Genomic DNA, 20,447 nt, shown 5'->3' with positions numbered 1-20,447 from the left:
CGTCCACTGAACCCCAAAACCGGAGTGACAAAGGCTTCAGACCCTCCCTGAGGTCCCCATACCTGCCAGACCTCAAAGTACATCCGTTCTTGAGTGGGGCGAACCCCCTGTGGATGCATGTGCCCTTGAGCTGGACAGTGAGTGATGGGGGGGGGTCTTCCTCCCGAGTATCTCCGGGGCTTCGGGGGCCCCTGCCACTGCCACACGCTGTGATCACCGCTGTCCTTCACGCTCCCGTGCACGTCTACGGGACACAGTCCCACTCTGCTCCCCACAGGTGTGCGAACTGGGGCAGGAACCCTCACACCTGCTTCTCTGGCAAGTGGGGTCATGCCGCGCCCAGGTCCTCGTGCTGGCATGAAGGAGGTGGCCAGGCGAGTGAAAGGGGAGGGGCCCCTCCGTCGATCCCAAGTTGTGATTCCGATGAGCCAGGATTCCGATTCGCAGCCCACGGCTTCTTTTCCGTCCGTTTGCTTGCGAGAAGGCTTGGTCGGAGGGCAGGCGGAGGGGCAAGCTGGGGTCAGGCTCCCAGGCCCCGCTGCTGGGGGGGCAGGACCTTCTGAGCAGCTGGGGCATCTCGGGGTTTTATCTGTTTGCCCGTGGGTGTTTGTGGTTGCTGCTGTTTTAAGTTGCAACCTGCAATCCGACTTCAGAAAGAGAAAACCAAGCAGCCGGGTGCAGGAGAGGTCTGTCCCCCGCACTCCCCGCCCCCCATGGGGGGTGACCTGCGGGGTGGGGCTAGGGCTGCCCCATGAGCTTGGGGAGATCCAGGTTCACAGCCAACCGCCTTGGGACCCCGTGCATTTGCGCCTTCAGAGGCATCGTGCCTGGAGATTCCAGGGGCCTGTGGCGACATCCGTCACCGTCCCCAGCAGGGCACGCGGCTGCGGATGGCCAGACCCTGCTGCTGCCTCCGGGCCCCAGCCCCAAGCACGCAGACAGGCTGGCACCAGTGCCAGTTGCCACGGTGGCTGCTTTTCAACCATCTGATTTATTTAAATACGAAGAACATTTCATTTCTCCCCAGTTAGCCTGGAAGAAGGTCCCCTGGGAAAACTGTAAGAAAACAGCTGGTTCGGGCTCAGGGCAGCAGGATCGCTGTCCCTGGGAGTGATCCAGAGCCCGGCCTGACCCATGGAGAGACCCGCACAGGCTTCAGGAAAGCCGCGATTCCCCGGGGGACCCCTTCACGTTCCCCAGTGCCTTTTTTGATAAGAAAGACGGGCAGAGGGTCTCAGACCCCCGCTCCATGTTCAGAGGACATCACCCAACAGCCCCCCTAGAGAACCAGTAATGCGCCAGCTCTCCCAGAGCCCAGCTCCTTCAGCAGAAACGAGGAAAAGCCGCCCCCACGATGGGGCTCCTGGTCACAGCTCACTGCGGGATGCCTTGGCCACAATCACCAGCTTGGACAGCTCGGCCTTGAACGCCCCGGGCCTGTGGGACACTGCAAGAGAAGCACGTGGTTGGGCCCCACCACTCCAGACACTTTGCATCCTGGGCGGGGTAGGAGCACAGCCCCCGGAAGTGAACTCGACATGGAAAGGCCCCCAGCCCTGAAAGTGTTATGGGTGAGGAACCAAAGAAAGGAGAGAGAGGCTGGTGGGCTAGTCCTGAGGGCAGCAGGAGGCCTCAGGAACATTCAGGGTGGGAAGAGCCATGGTCATTTCTGCCACAGCCAGGATGGATGGGGGTCGGGGGTGGGCTGCGTCACCTCCCGCTGGCACTGGTGAACTTGTCTAAGGCCCAATGGTACCTTTCAAGCAGGACCTGGGACTGTGGCCTCCACCGGCTCGTCCCCAGTGGCTCAGCCCTGCCCTTCTGCTGTGTACCCAGAGGTCAACGTTCTGCTGGCCGCCCCGTCTCCTGTCCTGGACCTCTACCTGGAACTGGCCCACACCCTCCAGGACCTGCAGGTGGGGCAGGGCTCCTTCCAGACCCAAGGCCCCTCCTCTGAAAGCCCCACTCTCCGCGCCCCCCGCCACTCCCATGCCTGGTGATCCCCACAACTGTAAGGATCCTTCTCCTCACCTCTGGTGTCCCTCGGGACACTCAGGGCTCCCTACGACACGGTTCTACTCCCGCGTCCTTTGTCATCATCGCTCACCCCCGTGTTCTCACACACGGAGCCCCAACTCCGGAGCTTCCCTCCCCTCTTTCTGCTCAGCATCTGCCCCTGAGGGCTGAACACAGCTCAGGACACCCAGGGGCCCCCCCGCCAGACCTTAGGGGTTCCTAACCCCACTGCCCAGGCATCGAAGCTGTTCCTAGTCACAGAACCCAGGACAGGTTGTGGGGATGTCGCAGGGGTCCCCTTCTGCGCAGCAATCTCACTGAACGTCCTCAAAGGCCCCAGTAGATTTTCAGGCCCCAAGTAGGGCTCGGCCTGTCCCATGAGCTAAGGCTGGTTTTTACGTTTACGTAGCGTCAGCCGAAATCAAAGGAAAATGGTGTTTTGTGATCTGTAATTCACATTTCCGTGTTCTTAAGTCGAGTTTTATTAGGACGCAGCCGTGCCCGTTCGGTGCCCTGTGGCTCATGGCTCCGCTCACCCGGGTTGAGTGGTCTCCGCAGAGCCCTTTACAGAAACGGGGTGCAGACACTGGGCCGTCACCTGTTCCTCTGATGGGGGTGCTGCCCCCCCTTCTGTGCCTGAACCCGGGCTCCATCTCCACAAACCACCTTACGTACCTGCCGTCTTGGTCACTTCAAATTCCTCGCTTTTCAGGGGGACGTCGCTTTCTCGCTCAAATGCAGCCTTCGACTGAAAGAGCAAACGGAAGCGTCCCCACCGGGAAGGCAGGCCACTCCTCTGGCTCCTCCCGCTCCCGAGGGCAGTGCGGACTAAAGCACTAGCACCGGGCTCTGCCGCTGACTGCAGGGCCGCGGGCACCGCTCTCTGAAGCACGTGAGAGAAGCCCCAGGGGCGGCAGTTAATCCGCTTAAGAGATGGTCAAGCGGCTTCAAACTTGTGCCTTTGCTGCCGATCGGAGGAAGGTACTTTCCCCTTTGGGGAACAGAGGCAAACCCGGAAGTGGCACAGCCTCCCGACTGCAACTGCACAATCAGACTCTTTCTCTCTTTCTCTGGGCTCAGTGAGTTTCCCGGCCCGGCGGGAGCTCGGGCGCGCAGCGAACAGCGCTCCGCGGTGGGACAGCTGACAGCGGCCCGCTCCGTGCGCCCCGTGTGCCACCAACCACAAGGCACCTGAGCCGCGGCGCACCAGGCCCTCCCCACACAGGCAAGCAGGCTGCCCCTGCCTCGGGTGCTCCTGACCTTGCTGTCCCCTCAAGGGTCTGGGCCCCTCCCTGCTGGCTTCCCCGGGCCGCGCCAGCAGGGGCACTGGCGGGAGATGGCGGGGGAGGGGTGCTAGGAGAGGGAGGCCCGGCGGCCGGTTCCCGCGGAGGGTCTCTAGGGGTCAGCAGGGTCCCACTCTGGGCCCCGCGCCCCGTCCCTGGCACGTCCGGGCCCGGGGGTCTGCGTGGTGTCCCACACCTCACGGCCCGTGCCTGTCCCCGCACTGCCCCGCAGCCCCGGCGGGACGCCCCGGGACGCGGCCCCGCGCGGTACTCACGTAGGCCATGCCGTACTCGATCTCGGCGCCCCGCACCTCTGCCCTGAACTGTGTGAAGTATAAGTAGGACTTGCCCTGGGGCCTGCAAAGGAAGGGCAGGCAAGGGGGTCAGCCCCGGCCTCCTCAACGTCATCTCTTCGTTCCTGTTTACTAGAACATTCTTTTGGCTCATTTACTGACAAGTCTGGCTCTCCTTCTGGGTCCAAGCTGTTTTACGACAGAACGAGCGCTTTTTCATCGAGTGCCAGGAACCAGGGCGTGGCGACATCCCGGGCAACAAGCAGCACAGGAGTTAACTGGGCAGAGGAGGGAGCGAGCAGAGGGCAGGGGTCCCGGTGGGTGCAAACGGGGGCATTTCTAGAACGACCAGGTCAGCATGGCCAGAGCAGAGAGGAGCTGCAAGGGGGGATGCGGGCAGCGAGGGGGCCACAGGGTAGAGCCCCGCGTCGCCGCGGACAGGGATGGGGTGAGGGGCAGCGGTGGGGGGGCCAGGAGAGTCCTGCTGGGGGCGCGTCAGCAGGGAGCCTCCCGCACCCTCCACGCCCCAGCAGCTGCGCCAGGCCTGCTCCGCTGCCGTGTGAAGCTGGAACAACAGCCCGTTCAGCAGGTCCTCTCGCCAAGCGGGCGGCCCCCCAGTCAGGGGGGCCCAGTTAACTCCCAGTTAACTTCTGGGGCCGAGCGTATCCACAGGCCTCTGTGGCTCGGCGCCGGTGCCCACACGCCATCATCAGGATGGCCCCGGGGGGCTCCTCTGCCTGCTGCCAACAGGGGCCGGTCCACAGAGTGGGTGAGACCGTCTCCAGCACTGCCTAGAAGCTCCTGCTTCAGACAGCAGCAGGCAGGGGACTGTGGGGTGCTACCCGCAAGCAGAACTCGAACACGGGTGTTCTGCCACGGCCTTCCATGTGATCTGCGCCCCTCTGCCGACCCCCAGGGGGCAGGACTAGGGCTTAGACGTCTGTGAGTCTCCCAGAATTCATGCACTACACCAGCCCTACAAGCATCGCTGGCAGAACCGGATCCAGGCCACAGAGACCCGGGGAGCAGGGCCAGGATGTTATGCCTCTCCAGCACCCGCCCCCACAGGGCTGAGCACCCCGTTCCCTCTGTCCCTTCTCAGGGCCACCGCTCACTCATGTTGTAGTACAGGGCAGGGAGACAGAGGGGGACGGTGTGGGGAAGCCTGGCCCCAGCCTCCCCACCCCCTCTGGGCCCCGTGTCCACGAGCTTCCCTGGGGGGCCGTCCCCAGCAGTGTCACCACGCCTCTCCTGCCTGCACGTGGGTGACCACTGCCCCCAGTCCACGCCCCGCAGGGGTGACAGCTCCTGCACCTAGAGTCACCGCAGGCACCCACCCTCTGCAGCCCCAGAGAGGCGCCTCCTGCAGGGGAGACACACATACACCCCCCACAGGGACCCCGGGCTCACCTCCAGATGGTGCAGGTGAAGTGCTGGTGGTCCTCGCTGATCCCCAGGCTCATCTGCCACTTCTGGGGAGAGAGGGAAGACACAGGTCAGTCCAGGACGCCCTCCAGTTCTGCAAAGGCAGCCAACCTTCCCTGGGCCTCCTGGCTGCCGCCTGGCTCGGGGGCAGGCAGACGCCTCCGGGCGAGACCACAGGGGTGGGTACGTGTCCTCAGGCGCCTGTCCACACCCACAGGAGATGCAGCACTGAGCCTGAGCTGGACTGTCAGCTACGGGCCGGGGTGGGCTCAGCAACGGTCACAAGCGTCCCATTCTCAGTGGCAGCCATCAATGACCGGGGAGGCCATCGGTGGGGGGGAGCCGGAGGCACAAATCTGTGCCTTGGGCTCACTTTTGCTATGAACCTAAAAGGCTCTAAAAAATAAAGCCTATCAAAAAAAAAAACCAAACCCTAAAGTAAAAGGAGACCCTATATCCATGCTTGCTGGATCGGGACCAAGTCCTCGGAGCAGACACGAGACTGCAGTGCTCACGGGGTGGGACCCGGTGACTTGAGGCACCAGGAAGCTTTCTACGCAATCTTCTTTTGGAAGGGTGTGAAAGTGTTAGCTTTTTTAAAAAAAAATCAAGAAAGATTAAGAGTCAGACACTCAGCTGACTGAGCAACCCCAGCGTCCCTGAAAATTCGAATTTTTAAATGACTCTCAAACACACCACTACCAGCTTTTTCTGATTTTCATGGCGCCTGCAAACCTGGCGGGTGGACACGGGCAGTCCCTGTGGGCTCTGGGGTGCCAAAGGCGCCTGTATGTTTTGCTAGTAAAATGGGACTTTGCGGTCCCCTGCCTGGAGTACTAAGATACTGGTACTCCTGGTTCAACATCAGAGTTTCTTCACAAACAAAAAAGACCATTTTTAGGTTCATTATGACTGGAATAAACAGTCCCCCAGATGCCGTCTGCCCACAGCAGGGAAACGGGAACCAGGGACTCTGGCTCGGCAAAGGGACGGCTGCCGGCCACACCTACGGACGTGGCGATTTTTCTCCCTCCTATCTAAAAACACCTGTCTATGGCTCGAAGGCCTGTGAGCACCTGCAAACGGTTTTTAAAGATTTTATTTATTTATTTATTTATTTGAGAGACAGAGATCACAACTAGGCAGAGAGGCAGGCAGAGAGAGAGAGAGAGGAGAAAGCAGGCTCCCCAGGAACGGAGAGCCCGATGTGGGGCTCGATCCCAGGACCCTGGGATCCTGACCTGAGTCAAAGGCAGAGGCTTTAACCCACTGAGCCACCCAGGTGCCCCTGGAAACGGTTTTATGCAATGAAATAGATCTGAGAGGTTTTCCACAGCTCTGAAAAAGCTCTTGAAGAAGAGACAAATGTTGAAACACTGGTTAAAAAATTACAAATGCAAACAAATTTAAAACCCAGAGTTTCTTAGCAAGAGGGTCGACATCCCTCTGAGCGGCCTCCCAGTTCCATGAGCCTCGCCGCCGTCTCGGGGCTGCAGGGTGCGGTGCGCAGATGGTGAGGCTCGGGTTTGGGCGTGGAGTCATTCCTGCAAGTGTGTGTTCCGGGGACAGCCTGAGCCCCTGGGGAAGTCGGCCCAGGAGTGGCCGGGTATGACAGATGACACTTAATTGGCGGTTGTGATTAGTTTTTATTAAGATATAAACGACATATGGAGAAATGCACCCCTTTTGGTGACAGTTCTAGAAGCTCTGACAAATGCTTCCAGCTCTGTATCCACCATTAATGAAGATACAGACCAGATCTGTGTCCCTGGGTCCCCGCCCCTTCCCTCTGCAGTTAACTCACTCCCACAAATTCTTGGTAACTGCTGGCCCCATCTCAGAGTTGTGCCTCTGCAAGACCGTCCCCAGCCAAACTGGGCAGTGCGCAGTCTGACGTGGTTTCACTTAGCGTGGGACAGTGGAGAGCCTTCCACACCACCGGCCGTGTCCACGGGTCCTTTATTCAATAGCTCGACTGAGAAATATGGACACGCTACACAATTCACCCTCGGATGGTGAACGATTCTGCATTTTCTAGCACGTGCAGAGATCTGCAACCATCCCCATGATCTAGAACATTCCATCACCCCAGAAAGAAGCTCTATCCCTTCCCCGCCCACCTGAGTCCCCTTCCCATTCGTGGATGGGCCTGTTCTGGACATGTCACACACGTGGGCTCAGGGTCTGTCCCCAGGGCAGTGTGTGGGTGCCGCGCCCCTGTATACAGCAGTGACACTCCCGTGCGTGGTAGACAGACGGTGTGCCTCCGTTCATCCACGGACGGACACCATGGTTGTTTCCGCCTGTGGGCCACCGTGAACCCTGCTGCTGTGAAGGGTCGTGTACAGGGTTTTGCGTGGGTGAGTTTTCATTCCTGGAGGGCAGAGAGCTCACAGTGGGAGTGTGGGGTTCTATAGTGAGTGCACGTCGAACTCTCTAAGAGATGGCCTGTTTGTGTCCCCACCAAACACAGCCAAGCTCCCCGGCTAGACATCCTGTGCCTGCTGTCACCTGCCAGCACAGCCCTGGCCTCCCAGGTGACCCCCTGCTGAAGCCAACCATCACCGAAGGAGCAGGCGCGGGCTGTGCTCCCTCAGAGGCCCTAGCTCCACGCTCCGTGCACCCGGCGCCCCCACACACCCCCAGCCCGGCCACGGGTCCTCCCGGGCACCAACCAGACGCTGGGGCTTCCTCTCTCTGATGAGGCCTCTGCAGGAACGCCCCCGGGGCCATCCGCGGTGTCCCGCGAAAGCTACAGAACATCTAACCATGCCTGCACCTTTGCTGAGAATCCGGCCGCCATTCACTTGGGAGGCGGCCGCAGGACAGCCACCAAAGAGCCACCCCTCCGGCTCATGCAGCACCACCTGCCCAGGCGCTCGGCTCCCTGTGGTCCTGTCACCGCTCTAGATGGCCTGCAGCTGGGACAAGTCTGAGCCACGACACGTCTGCTCTGCGTAGAGCTGATTTCCTGCGGGATGTACCCCGTCTTCAAAAACGAATTCCAGCCGACTGCTGAAGTATAGTTTGTGAGCCAACCGCTACTCCAGGACAGGGCTCCGGTCTGCGGCGGCCCCGGCCAGTGTGTGTGAACTTGGCTCGCTCACCCAACGCGGCAGCGGGCTGTCCACATCTGAGAGTTTAAGTTCAGTCGGAGGAGGCAGGGCGGGGGTCCACGCACTTGATCTCTTCCAAGCTTCTGGTGACCCTGGGTCAGGAGCACAGAGCAGTGTATGGGGTCTGTGCCCCAGGGACCTCGGTCACTTCACAGCTGGGGGAGCCTGGGTCTCTGTGTCCTCGAGTGTGAAACGGGGTAACGCCAGAGCACCGCGGCCTCCTGGAGCAGTGGAGAGGGAGAAACGGGATGTGCGTGTGGCTTAGCACCGCACAGACGCCACGGGAGAGCCACTGCTTTGGGTCTAATGGGTTTTGGCTCACGATGAGGAGGAACATTCTACCACTTGGCTTCATCCCACAGTGGAGAAGACCATCTGGAGAAGCAGTGAGGCCTGGAGGTGAGGTGGGAAGGGGCGGACGATTGCAGGAAGCCTGGTGGCCGGGGGGTCACCGCTTGTTTGCTGCATTTTGTTAAAATAATGTCACCGGGAATCATTTACTTACAAACAAGACCTATCCGGAGCACCAGAAGTCGCTCTTGCCCAATGGGTTCCAACGAGGGGGAATTCTGTCCTTCACGGAACACTGGGCAATGTCTGGACATGTTTCTGGAAGTCAGGGCTGGGGGCTGGGGTGCTCCTGGGGAGGCTGCTCGGGGCCCCCGGTGCCTGGGAAAGCTCCCTCAGAGAGCGACCTGGCCCTGAATCCCAGACGTTAGCGGTGCTGTGGGGGGACAGAGCCGCCCCTGCCCATTTCAACGTGCTGTCCCGAGGGGAAGGAGAGAGGGGCTGCGAACCGGCCTGCCGTGAGTGACGCGCACAAGAGCGGCTCCCAAGCAGCCCCCATCTCTCCAACTCTGCGCTGTCAGGTGACCCAGCGCCACACACTGTTCCAGAACGACAGTACTTCCTAAAATCTGGTTGCCGGGGAGGAAAGCACAATTAGGGACAGAACGATGGAGGGGCGCCTGGGTGGCTCAGTCAGTTAAGCATCTGCCTTCAGATCAGGTCCTGATCCCAGGGTCCTGGGACTGAGCCCCGCATCGGGCTCCCTGCTCAAGGGGGAACCTGCTTCTCCCTCTGCCTCTTAACCCCGCTCGTGCTGTCTATCTCTCTATGAAATGGACAAAATCTCCAAAAAAAAGAGAAGATAGTTTTTACTGATTTTTATAGTGATGCTGAGTTCTTCCTTTTCATTTTTCTTTTATTCTTTCCAACGACATTGAGCAGAAAGTCTGTGTCTTCCCGAATACCTGCGGCTCTCCGGCCCGACAAGACCAAGCAGCGGCATGCAGACAGCACTCCAGGCCAACACTTTATTCTCGGGGTGCCTTCTGACAGCACGTCACTGCTAGTCTGTGGCTGCGGCCACTGCTGCACGCCAACCTCACCACCTTACAACCACTACCATTTCTTCTCTGCCGGTTCTGGAGGCCGGAAGTTCAAATCAAGGTGTCCCCAGGCTAGGCTCCCTCTGAGGGCCCTGGGGCAGGAACCTTCCTGTCTCTTCCGGTTTTTGGTGGCTCCAGGTGTCCCCTGGCTTGTGGCTGCACCTCCGTCTTCACACGGCCTTTTTCTGTGTGTCTTCTCTTCTATCAAATCTCCCCTGAGTGTCTCTTGTCAGAGGAGCTGCCGCTGGATCTAGGCCCCCCTGTATAAACCAGGATGATCTCTTCATTGCAAAATCCTGAATTTACTGTGCAAATATTTTTTTTCTAATTAAAGTTACATCCATAGGTTCCAGGAATTAGGATGTGAATGTATATTTGGGGTGGGGGGTTATTCAAGTCACTACCCTGGGTGATAAATGACCACAAATTTAACAGCTTGACTGCACTCCCCACTGCTCAGCTCTCCGTCCCCGAGGCAAAGGGTGGCCACGGCGGGCCCTCTGCTCAGAGCCTCCCCAGACTGGACTCACGGTACCAGCAGACTGTACCCCTGACTGAGGCTCAGAGTCCTCTTCAAACTCATGTGCTTATGGTGGAATTGAGTTCCTGCAGAGGTAAAACTGCTGTCATGCCGCCTGCCAGGGGCTGCCCTCAGCTCCTAAGGGCCACCTGCCCTCCCGGCCCTGCGCTCCCCTCACAGCCAGCAATGGTGAGTCACTTTCTTCTTACGCTTCAGATCTCTTATTATTTCTCGGCTGCCAGCTGCTGGAGAAAACAGCCACCAAGAAATGGGGACCTCAGTCCTACATGGCAAGGAACTAAATTCTACCAACAGCTTGAACGAGCCTGTAGATAAGACCCCGCCAGCTGACAACTTGATTTGGGCTTTATGAAGCACCCAGCTGAGCTGACCGTGGCTTCTGACCTCCAGAATTATGAGATAATAAATGGGTGTTGTTTTAAGTTGCTAAGTCTGTCATGATTTGTCACGCAGCACAGAAGGCAAATAAAATACTCCTAAGAGAGGCTCATGGGCACGGCATGTCCATATCTCCCAGGCCTATTTCTACCCTGACACTTGTTCACTCTGGAATTACAGGGGCAATCTGCCATCACTTGTTACCTTGAGCATTATCTTTTATTGGTGAGACAAGCATAGTTCAATGAGTGTAAGTTAATTAAGGTATGACCCAATCCCACTGCTTCTTGGAGAGCATCTCTCCGTGACAGTGGATACTGCCGTACAAAAGCACGTGGAGTTTTGAACAACTCACCTCGTTGGTCCCTCCTTGAGAAGCGTAGGTGAACGCACAAGTGTATTTGTCCTGGAAAATGGAAGGTGGAGAAAAGCTTGTTAGGAGGTGATCCTTAGTGCTTATGATGCAGGATGCCCTTCTGAGATCCAAAGTCAAGACAATCCGTCTTTTAAGCATCTGCACCAAGCGAAAGGAGGCAGCGCAAGATTCCTGGCTGATGTCCCAGGAGGCCCGCCCCGCAAGTCCTCCAGTGTCTACCGACATAGAACTCCCCTACCTGCTCCCCTGTTCGGGCGCTCCTGAGTCAGGACAAACAACTCAGGTGGCTTCTGGGGGATGAAGAACAGGAAAAGGGGTAGGGGGAGGTCCTACACCCTCCAAGCACCCACCCATCTAGACACATGGACTTTGGAAGCAGGTTGTGGACACCAGAAAACCCATCTCTGCCCTGTTGTGGGCCTCAGACAAGGGAAAGCTTTTCTGAGCCTGTTTCCCTCAACCGTGAAATGGTCCTAGCAAATCAAACACTTGGCACAGTATCTGGCTATAAGGAAGTACTCAATGAACAGCATCAGTGGGCATCCCTTACAGACAGGGAACGCGGAGGTGGGAGGGGAAGCTAGGGGGAGGGCGGGGCTAGACCCAGGCCCGCAGACCTCCAGATGAGGTCTTGCCTCACCCCTCACTGAAAGAGAGGGAGGGCCTCGTGCAATGGAGAAAAAGAGCAACGTCCGTCCACTTCCTCCCTCGTCAGAGCTGCAGCGGGACTGACCTTCGGCAGAGCCTGGAGGCGAACTACCCCTCGGCCTCCTCTCTCCCCACCTCGGGGAGCGGCTCAGCCCTCCAGTGGCCGGGGGATCGCCTGGTCTGGGAGCGAGGGCTGCCTGGGCACGCTGGGCATGGGAGAGGAAACAGGCACAGAGGCTGGGGACCCACCCCCTCCGAGTCCCCGCACACCAGGACTGCCGGCTCCCCTAAGCTCAGACGCGCCACAGTGGTGACCGCGCCCTCCAGACCCCCTTCTCAAGTCAGTCTCCGCCCCCCGAACGTCCGGGTCCCCTTCTCAGGACCCGCCCCCACGGGCGCCACCGCTCAAGCCCCCGGGGCGGCAGCGCTACGTACCCCCGGGCCGACGTTCTGGGAAAAGGAGTGCACGACGCCGCCGGGCCGCACGTCAAACGCTACCGTCGTGGGCTCGGACACCGCCTCCGCCGGCCTCAACGCAGCGGCCGCCAGCAGCAACGCAGCCCACAAGCTCGCGCCTCCGCCGTTCCTCCTTTCGCTGGGCGCCGCCATCTTGGGATCGGGTCCGCAGGGCTGGGGCGGCGACGGGACGCCGCGAGGGACACGTGGGGCATCCGCTCGAGGCCACGTCGGCGGCGTCGCAGCCACGTGACCTGGCGCGCCCCGCCTCCCCCTCCCCCCGGACCGGGCCTGCCATGTTGGGGCGGGGCTTGGACTTCTGGGAGGAGACCCTGGGGTGAGTGGGCCTGGAGACCAACCGTGCTGCAGACTGAGCCCACAGCTCTTCCACTTAGTAAATGTAGTAAGTTCCATCTGGAATGAGGGAAATGGACGATGACCTCAGTTGTTGCCCCCAAGATCCCTGGGTGGATCTGAAAATTAGAGGAACCCTCGTTTAGGATGGAGTGGAGAGGCCGGCAGGGAAAGCTCTGCACCCTGTGAGTCAGTTACAGATCCAACAGGAAGGCCAGCCCCTTGCAAGTCCATAGTATGTTAACCACTACCTTACGGCCCTTGCAGGAGGAAGGGAATTTTCCCCTGCCCTGGCAACAACCCAGCCAATGAGAGACAGCCACAGCCCAGCCAATTAGAGGCAGCCAATGAGAGAGAATCACAGCACTGCTAATGAAACACAACCAGAGCCCAGCCAATGAAAGACAGCCACAGCCTAGCCAATGAGAGATAGTGACAGTACAGCCAATAAGAGACGGCCACAGCACAGCCAATGATAGGCAGCCACAGCCCAGCCCCGCCCAGCCCAGCCAATGAGAAGTCACCACTCCTGGCACTGAGGGCAGGGGACTTTTTGATTATAATAGCCCCTCCCCACTTGCTCTTTCTTCCGTTTAAGAGTAGTCGTTTCTTTTGTTCTGCAGATTTGCCTCCTGTTTTCGCTGTAGCTCGCTGGTCGTGGGTTGCAATTCCTTACTATTCCTGAATAACCCTATTTTTACTGGTAAACTAACTGGCAGTTTTATTTTTTTAAGGTTAACAGATCTAAGAGCTGGTGGGGGAAAGGATGATGAAAAACGGGATTTTTCTATAGGCTCAAAGTATTTCTCCCCAAGGTGCTTATTAGTTATAAATGGAAAAATAAGTCATTTTATAATGAAGACACCATCTTTAACCCAGTGTCACCAATGAGACTTCAACAACTGAAAAGACATTTTCAGCTGCAGCTCTAGACTTCCTGCCCCAAGTGCATGAATGACTTCAATCTAATTATAAGCAAATATCCTACAGGATCCCAAGCTGAGGGACATCCCGCAAGATAACAGGGCAGTACTCTTCGAAAACATCATGAAAGACGCTTGAGGCACCATCACAGAGTGAAGAGACCAAGACAAGAAAACACAGTATGGGATCCTGGATAGGGTCCTTGTCTGAGTTCAGTCTGTTGTAACAAAAGTACAGCAGACCGGGACAAACAAACACAGATCTAATTTCTCATAGTTCTGGAAGCTGGGAGTTCAAGATCAAGGCGAGTATCTAGCAGGCATGGTGTTTATAGGCATCCCTATGCTCCTCTTCCCACTGTCCTCACGGGGTGGAAGGGATGGGAAGCCCTCTAGGGCCTCTCTCGCGAAGGCACTCATCCCATTCGTGGGGGTCCACCCTCATGAGCTAACCCCTCCCAAAGGCCCCACCTCTCCATGCCATCACATTGGGTGTTAGCTTTCAACATACGTATTTCGGATGGACGTGTTCGGTCCGCAACAATCCTGGACCAGAAAAATGGCCTCTACGTAGTAGAAAATAGGATTGTATTGATGCTAATTTTCTAGCCAGAAAATTAGCATCAATACAATCCTATTATCTATTATCCTTAACCTGATTGCACCATGGTTATGTGGTGATGTGACCATTAGGGGAGGCTGGGTGAAGGGTCTCCAGGAGCTCCGCACTATTTCTGCAGCTTTTCTGTGAGCCTAAAATTGTTTCAAAATAAACTAAAAAGAAAATAATCCGTACATTGGGGGTTGTCAGGAAAATTAGCTGAGGAAATGCAGGTGAAATTTCTAAAAATAAGAATTCTTAATACAAGCTCCCTCCTGCCCAGACACATAACTTTTTTGTCACAAATTGCTTAAATTTTCAAGAATACAAGAATGATGAGGTCTGTAGTGTCTGGAATTAAGCTTGTTTTCTTAGTCCTTCGTTTTTTGTTTTTTGTTTTTTTTTTTAAAGATTTATTTATTTATTTGACACACAGAGAGAGATCACAAGTAGGCAGAGAGGCAGGCAGAGAGAGAGGCAAAAGCAAGCTCCCTGCTGAGCAGAGAGCCCGATGCGGGGCTCAATCCCAGGACCCTGAGATCATGACCTGAGCTGAAGGCAGAGGTTTAACCCACTGAGCCACCCAGGTGCCCCTTTCCTCATCCTTCTTGACTTGAAAAGATAGAATCCAGAAAGAAATTAGCAGAGGTAACCCCTAAGCATGGCTCTATCAAAAAACCTTTCAGGTTCTCAAATCCCTTTAACTCCCTCAGACACAGAATGAAGGTCAGTTTCAGGGAGGTCTGGAGGGTCTTCCAGCAGGCTAACGGCTCCGCAGCTAACACTAATTCCAATACTGATGTCCTTCTGGTATGGGCAGCCTGTCCTAAATTGGCCTATCTGCTCACATTAAGGAATTTCTTTCTCCTTGCAACTGCCTGCTCTGGACCCATTAGAAAATGGCTCCATAAACTGGATGATGACAGTCTTATTCTGTGTTTCACACAGCATGGTCCTGTTGGATGTCTTTCCCATTACCTCACCTGCTGTGTTTGACCTTCAGTCCATCACTCTGAAGGATTCAGTTAGTGGCCAAGAGCTGTTACTAACAAGATACTTCAGTTGTGAGCTGTATGAGTCTCCCACTGAAGATAGGGAGGGCTGTGTGTGCATGTTTTCTTTTCAGAAAGACTGAGCCCAAACCTCTTTTGTTTTTCGTTTTTTGCCTCAAAGGGAAAAAAAATCACAATGGAGAGATTAAAAGTAAAAAAAGTACAACTGCAACAACAAACAAAAACCACAAACCATTATTCCAAAGACCCTGCTTTTTAATCATGACATGAAAACTAGCAGTCCTTAAGGAAACCATTCAGGGACACAAATATCCATGGACATCTCTCTCTGTGTTCAGGGCACCATAAGTGGGATAGGTGTGGATATAACGGGATTGCACGGAGGAACTCCTTTCTTGAGAATAAACGGTTCTATATTATGTCTGTGGTGTTGGTTACAGGAATCTATACAGGTGACAAAAAGGAACAGACACACAGTCACCAGTGAGCACATGCAAATGCTGGTAAAATCCATATAAGGTATGGAGTCTAGTTAATTGCACTGCACTCGTGTTGGTTTCCTGATATTGACAACATACTGTGCTTAGGTAAGATGTAAGATGTAAGATGTAAGCTGCGTGAAGGGTCCGTGGGACTCTTTACTATTCTGCAACCTCCTACATGTCCACAGTTTTTGTTTGTTTGTGCTGAAATACCATAAACATGTTGGCAGACAAAGGCCAAACTGGGAAGTCTCTGCATCCAATATGACACAGGCTTTGATGTCCATCACATATGGGTTCTTGCCAATTATGGAAGAGATGAGCTTTTCCAATAGGAAAGCATATGCACAGGCAGCCTCAAACAGTGCCGGGGACCCCCCCACCACTGACGAATCAGATTCCCCCACCAGTGGAGGAGAAAAGTGGCCCACAAAATAGTCTGGAAGAATCAAATGTCTCTACCTGCCACCTCTGAGACCTTGACCTTCTGCCAAAGGACACTTGTCCTTTTGTAGCTGCCCATTATCCATCGTCCTTCCTGTTGGCGCCCCACTTCCTTTTCCAGACCCCTTGTCAGGTAGGAAGGTGAATGACTGAAGCTATGCCAACAGGTGCTGTTTCATGGCAATCTGAATACCGACTGAGTGAGGCAGAAGTAGAAGGTTCTCAGGAAGAGTTCCTGCTTGGAAACAAGTGCAGGTTTCCAGCTGCCAAGGCTCCTGAAGCAAGCCCAGTGCCCTTTGCCACAGGTTTCTGTCCTTCTGTGATTTGTGACCAGTCCCCTCCTCCACTTTGTTGCACAGAGGTTTAAGCGAAAGGCATCTTATTCTCAAGACTGGGATTTTAGGCATGCCTGAGTGGCTCAATTGGTTAAGCAGTTGCCTTTGGCTCAGGTCATGATCCCTGCGTCCTGGGATTGAGTCCCACATCGGGCTCCTTGCTCAGCAGGAAGCCTGCTTCTCCCTCTGCCTCTGCCTGCCACTCTGTCTGCCTGTGCTCACTCTCTCTGACCAAAAAAAAAAAAAGTTTAAAAGACTGGGATTTTAAACATTTCATTGGCTGAGCTCCCTACCCATAAAACACATTGAGATTGACAACATTGTTGTTTCCAATATGGATGACAAGGGACTGATTTCCTTCATATGTAAAGAGAGTCCACAAATCAATGAATCCAATAGATCAAACGATCTATTGATCTATAGCAATGATTGCTAGTCAACAAGTGTCTTAAAACATGAAAACATCCCCACACTTAAAAGAAAGGTGAGTTCAGATTACAGCGAGATACCACGTTTCACTCCTAAGATCAGTGAAGATAAAAATATCTGATAGCAGGTACTACTGGCGAAGGAGTGGGGAAGAGGCACACTTCACCCTTCTTGGAGCGGTTTACATTGAGGTGTTCTCTTTGGAAGGCAGCCTGGCAGTACTCTGTCAAACTAAAGAGTATGCCTTTTGATAATTCTAGGAATTTACCCTATGAACTCAAACATATGCCCAAAATATGTGCAAGACTATTTGTTACAGTATCACCTATACTGGGGGTTGATCAATAACAGCCTGTGGGTTAGATCTGGTCTGCTGCCTGGTTTTGTAAATAGTTTTATTGGCACCAGCCAAACACTCCTTTACAGATCATTGGAGGCTGCTTTTGAACTAGGAGGGCAGAGTTGAGTAGTTGTACCCCAGGCTGTCTGGCCCACAAGGCCTAAAATATTTACTCTCTGGCCTTTTGCAGAGTAAGTCCACTGACCCCTAAATCAGACCAGAATAACTGATTATCCCTTAACATGTGCCTGGTAAAATAAATTCTGGCACATTCAGAGGGAGGAAGAGAATTCGGGTGTTAATAATAGAGACCTGGAGGTGATCGCCTCTCTGGAGGGAAGGCGTCTTTTCTCTGTGTATCCTTTTGTGCTACAGTTTAACTTGTTAAGCCATTAAAAATAAAAGCAGGACTTCTCCAAGTCCGGGGAGGGTGAAGGTGCCAGGAGAGGCCATCCTGCTTTTGGGAACTCAGGTTACCAGTGTGCAGCCGGCCTCAGCTCTCCCTAGGTCTTGGCTGCTGGGACAGATGGGAAGAGGGGAATGGCCTGCCCTCCTGAGCCCAGAACCATGCAGTCGAGCCTCTGGTCAGATACTAGGTAAGTGAAGGCATCCAGGGCTGGGTAACGCCAGAAGGCTGTGCACCATGGCTGGAGCTGTTAGGAGGAAGCCTGTGGGCTGGACCGCTGCCCAGGACATCCCGGGCTGGGTCCCTAGGGGGACAGAGCGGGGCTGCATCCCAGAACGGTCCTCCCTGGCACCCTCTGATGAGGGGCAGGCCCTCTCCGGGACCTGGCGCCTCCCAGGACCCCGGCGGGTGGGAGGAACCCCCAGTCCCAGCCCCAGGCTTGGAAGGAACCTCAGGCAGGCCTCGGCGTGTCCATCTGGAATCGTTTACTGAGTCCACTTCTTACACGCATAATTATAAAAGAATAAGAATCGACAAAAATATTTTCTTTCCATAATATGTAGAGGTGGTTCGTTTCAGGTGGGGTTTTTTTGTTTTTGCTTCTTTTCTGTTTTTCTTTTCGCCCGCCCCGCAGAACGCTTGGCAGGGAGGAAGAGGCAGGAGTAAGGATAACCCTGAGGCGGGGAAGGGTCCACTGCCAAGGCCGAGCCCCGGGATCGGGCGGGACCCGCGCTTCAAAGCCCGCTGAACGCTCAGGGGCAGGCGGGCGGCTCGCGGCCCGCTGCGCACCGCCCCGGCCGCACTTGGAAGAAGGGTCGCCCCCGCTCCCACATGTGCCGGCGGCTGGCTGGGACTCTGGGCCGGCGGCGGACCCCACGGCAGGTTCAGGCCCCCCTTGCTTTGTCTTTTAAATAATCATCAAAAACGCCCCCCCCCCAACAAAACACACTCGGACCGGGGCGGGTCTGGACGGAAAGGCGAACGCATGCTTCTGTGCGGGCCTCTGTGCGGCCGCGGCGGGGAGAGGGCCCGGCCCCGCCCAGTGTCCTCGGGGTCCCCGCCCCCCCGGGGTTCGCGGTGGAGTTGAGGCTCCAGCTCCCGGACGACGTGGAGGGGAGGACGATGGCCTGAGGAAGTGCCTCTTGGATGCGGGGCTCGTCTCTCCGTCTTGGCAGCCGAGAAGCAGCAGGCGAAAAACCCAGGAGCGTTACAAAAAGGAGAAGAGGCGTGGGGGCAGCGAAGGCAGAGGCTGGGTTTGGGGGGCGGTCCAGCGGGGGCGGTGGGAGGGGGCGCCGCGCCGGGGGGCGGGGCTGCGGGGGCCACTGGGGCCCTCCCGCTGGCTCCCGGGTGGCGGCAGCGGCAAAGCCATTGTGCTCTGAATGTGCGGCCGGCGGCGAGGGCTCAGAGGTGTTCCTGTAGAAAGTGCAGCAGTGTGACTTCGTAGTGCTCGCCGGACTCAGGGCAGCGAATGCTGTGTCTCTCGTTGGGGTAGATCTGGGTGGACAGAGAAGGCAGGGCTGGTGACACAGAGGGACCCTGCCCCAGGCGATCGCTGCGGGGCATCCTGCCCCTGCCCCCCACCAGTCCCCAGCTCAGGGCGGCTCCTGGGGGGGCTGTGGAAAGAGCAGGCACCCTGGACTGATGGACCTGGGTTCCATACTCCCTCTGCCCCTGCTTCCCCCAACTCGCTTGCTGTGTACTCTGGGCAAGTGACGACCTCCCCGACCACAGCCACCAGCCTGGAAAACCGGATGAAGACTGTGGACCTCTCCAGGGCTTTTCCAGGGCTGGCCAAGCTAGTCCCCGGAACACAGAGCCCGGGCATATTAGGAATGGCGCATCCGGGAGCCCACCTCTCTGCCCCAGGCTAGGAGCTGTCCCCAGACCTGGGGAGGTACAGTGAACCCACCTCAGCAGGGAGTGGGGGGGGCATCAAGTCTTTGAGACCCTTGGTGCTGTTCTTTGGAGCCACCTGCATTGGACCCAAAGGCCGAGGGAGGACCGCACCTGCCGTGCCCCACCTCCCACGGCAGGCCCTCCGCCCCAGGCTCTGCCAAGTGTTTCCTGGGTCCTCCCTCACCACCTGAGGGGGCACCGTCCCCAGAGGGGAGCCCAGGACTTGATGCCAAGGGCCACCCCCAAGGAATCACCCAGTCCCCGAGACCTGGCTGAGCAAATGTCCAGGCTCAGTGACGGTGGGTGACAGTGACAGGAACTTTTTAGATCTTGCCTCTGACCCTCGTCTCAAGCTGGGTGGGACTGGCTGGTACCAGGGCCAGGGAGCCCGTTCCTCACCTCTCCCTGCCAGCAAGATGGGTTTGTGAACCAAACCATTCCTTCCCCTCCAGGCCCACAGCCACTGTTCCAGTTCGCTACTCTGGAATACAGCCAAGGGCCCAGAGGCCTCTCTTCCTCCTCCCTTGCCTCCTTTAATCCATCCCCAGATGAAGTACAAGTCTGATCATACTGCCCCCAGCTCAGACCTCTGCAAGGACTTGCCAGTCTGGCATCAAGACCCAGTCTCCTGGGTCCTGCTGGGTCCTGGCTGCCCTGCAGCCTCCCGAGCTTCACGCCTCCCGAACTCGGGCACCAGCACTGTCTGGGACAGAGACCCTTCACACCACCCTGGGTCTGGCTGCCTGGTTACTTCTTCCTCCTTTTGGCTGTGAGGAAAGGGAGAGGCTCTGTGTGGTTTCCTGCTGTGCTCTCAACCCTCAGGCCAGGGCCTGGTCTACAACAAATGTGATGTGGGAACCAGGAGGACCCGGGACCATCAGCCTCCCAGACGTCTGTTCCAGGATACCTGGAACCAAAGGGGGTTGGTTTGGGGTCTGCCCCACCTCCCTCACCCGCTGCCCTGCTCCGGCCCCAGCGTAGTGTCTCATGTCACCTCCAGCTCCTCACAGGGAGGCAGGGGCACAGGACTCCTGTTCCACCCTGCGTGCTAAATGCTCTCCCAAGAGAACCCACAGTTTCTCCATCTGTCAAACCGAGATATTGCACTCCCCTGAGGGCAGTGTGGGAGGCTTCTGAGAGGCAGACACACTGGCCCTGGCGCAAGTGATAAAATCTGCCCCTCTCACCTCTCCTGCTTGGCCAGCCCCTTTCCTGCCAGGGCGACTGAATATGGCTCACATCCCAGTGGGTCTCATGGGCCTCTGTCTGGAGAGGGCTACAAGGGAGCTGGGCTCATCACC

At 56.6% G+C, this 20,447-nt stretch overlaps 2 protein-coding genes across 6 annotated transcripts in view; both read right to left on the bottom strand.

The window, feature by feature from the left end:
- Positions 1-972: 972 nt before the first annotated feature.
- MYDGF (myeloid derived growth factor) lies at positions 973-12,126 on the bottom strand. The gene is made up of 6 exons (XM_004771471.3): positions 11,903-12,126; positions 10,799-10,849; positions 5,003-5,064; positions 3,575-3,656; positions 2,692-2,764; positions 973-1,447 (listed from the first exon to the last, which is right to left on the bottom strand). The coding sequence occupies exons 1-6, from the start codon at positions 12,074-12,076 to the stop codon at positions 1,368-1,370; spliced, it is 522 nt and encodes a 173-aa protein (XP_004771528.1). The 5' UTR covers positions 12,077-12,126; the 3' UTR covers positions 973-1,367.
- A 5,594-nt stretch (positions 12,127-17,720) lies between these two features.
- Positions 17,721-20,447, bottom strand: part of DPP9 (dipeptidyl peptidase 9) — a 38,896-nt gene continuing 36,169 nt past the window's right edge. For all 5 annotated transcript variants that reach the window (XM_004771472.3, XM_013045233.2, XM_013045232.2 and 2 more), the window contains one exon: positions 17,721-18,744. In XM_004771472.3, the coding sequence (XP_004771529.1) occupies positions 18,652-18,744 (93 nt within the window). In that variant the 3' untranslated portion in view covers positions 17,721-18,651. The remainder of the gene's footprint in view (positions 18,745-20,447) is intronic.

This window comes from Mustela putorius, unplaced genomic scaffold (genome assembly GCF_011764305.1).
Source record: "Mustela putorius furo isolate JIRA1106 unplaced genomic scaffold, ASM1176430v1.1 tig00000095_pilon_pilon_pilon, whole genome shotgun sequence".
Classification (NCBI taxonomy): Eukaryota; Metazoa; Chordata; class Mammalia; order Carnivora; family Mustelidae; genus Mustela; species Mustela putorius.
Note: the sequence above shows the minus strand (reverse complement) of the source record. Positions and strands in the feature narration are given on the sequence as shown.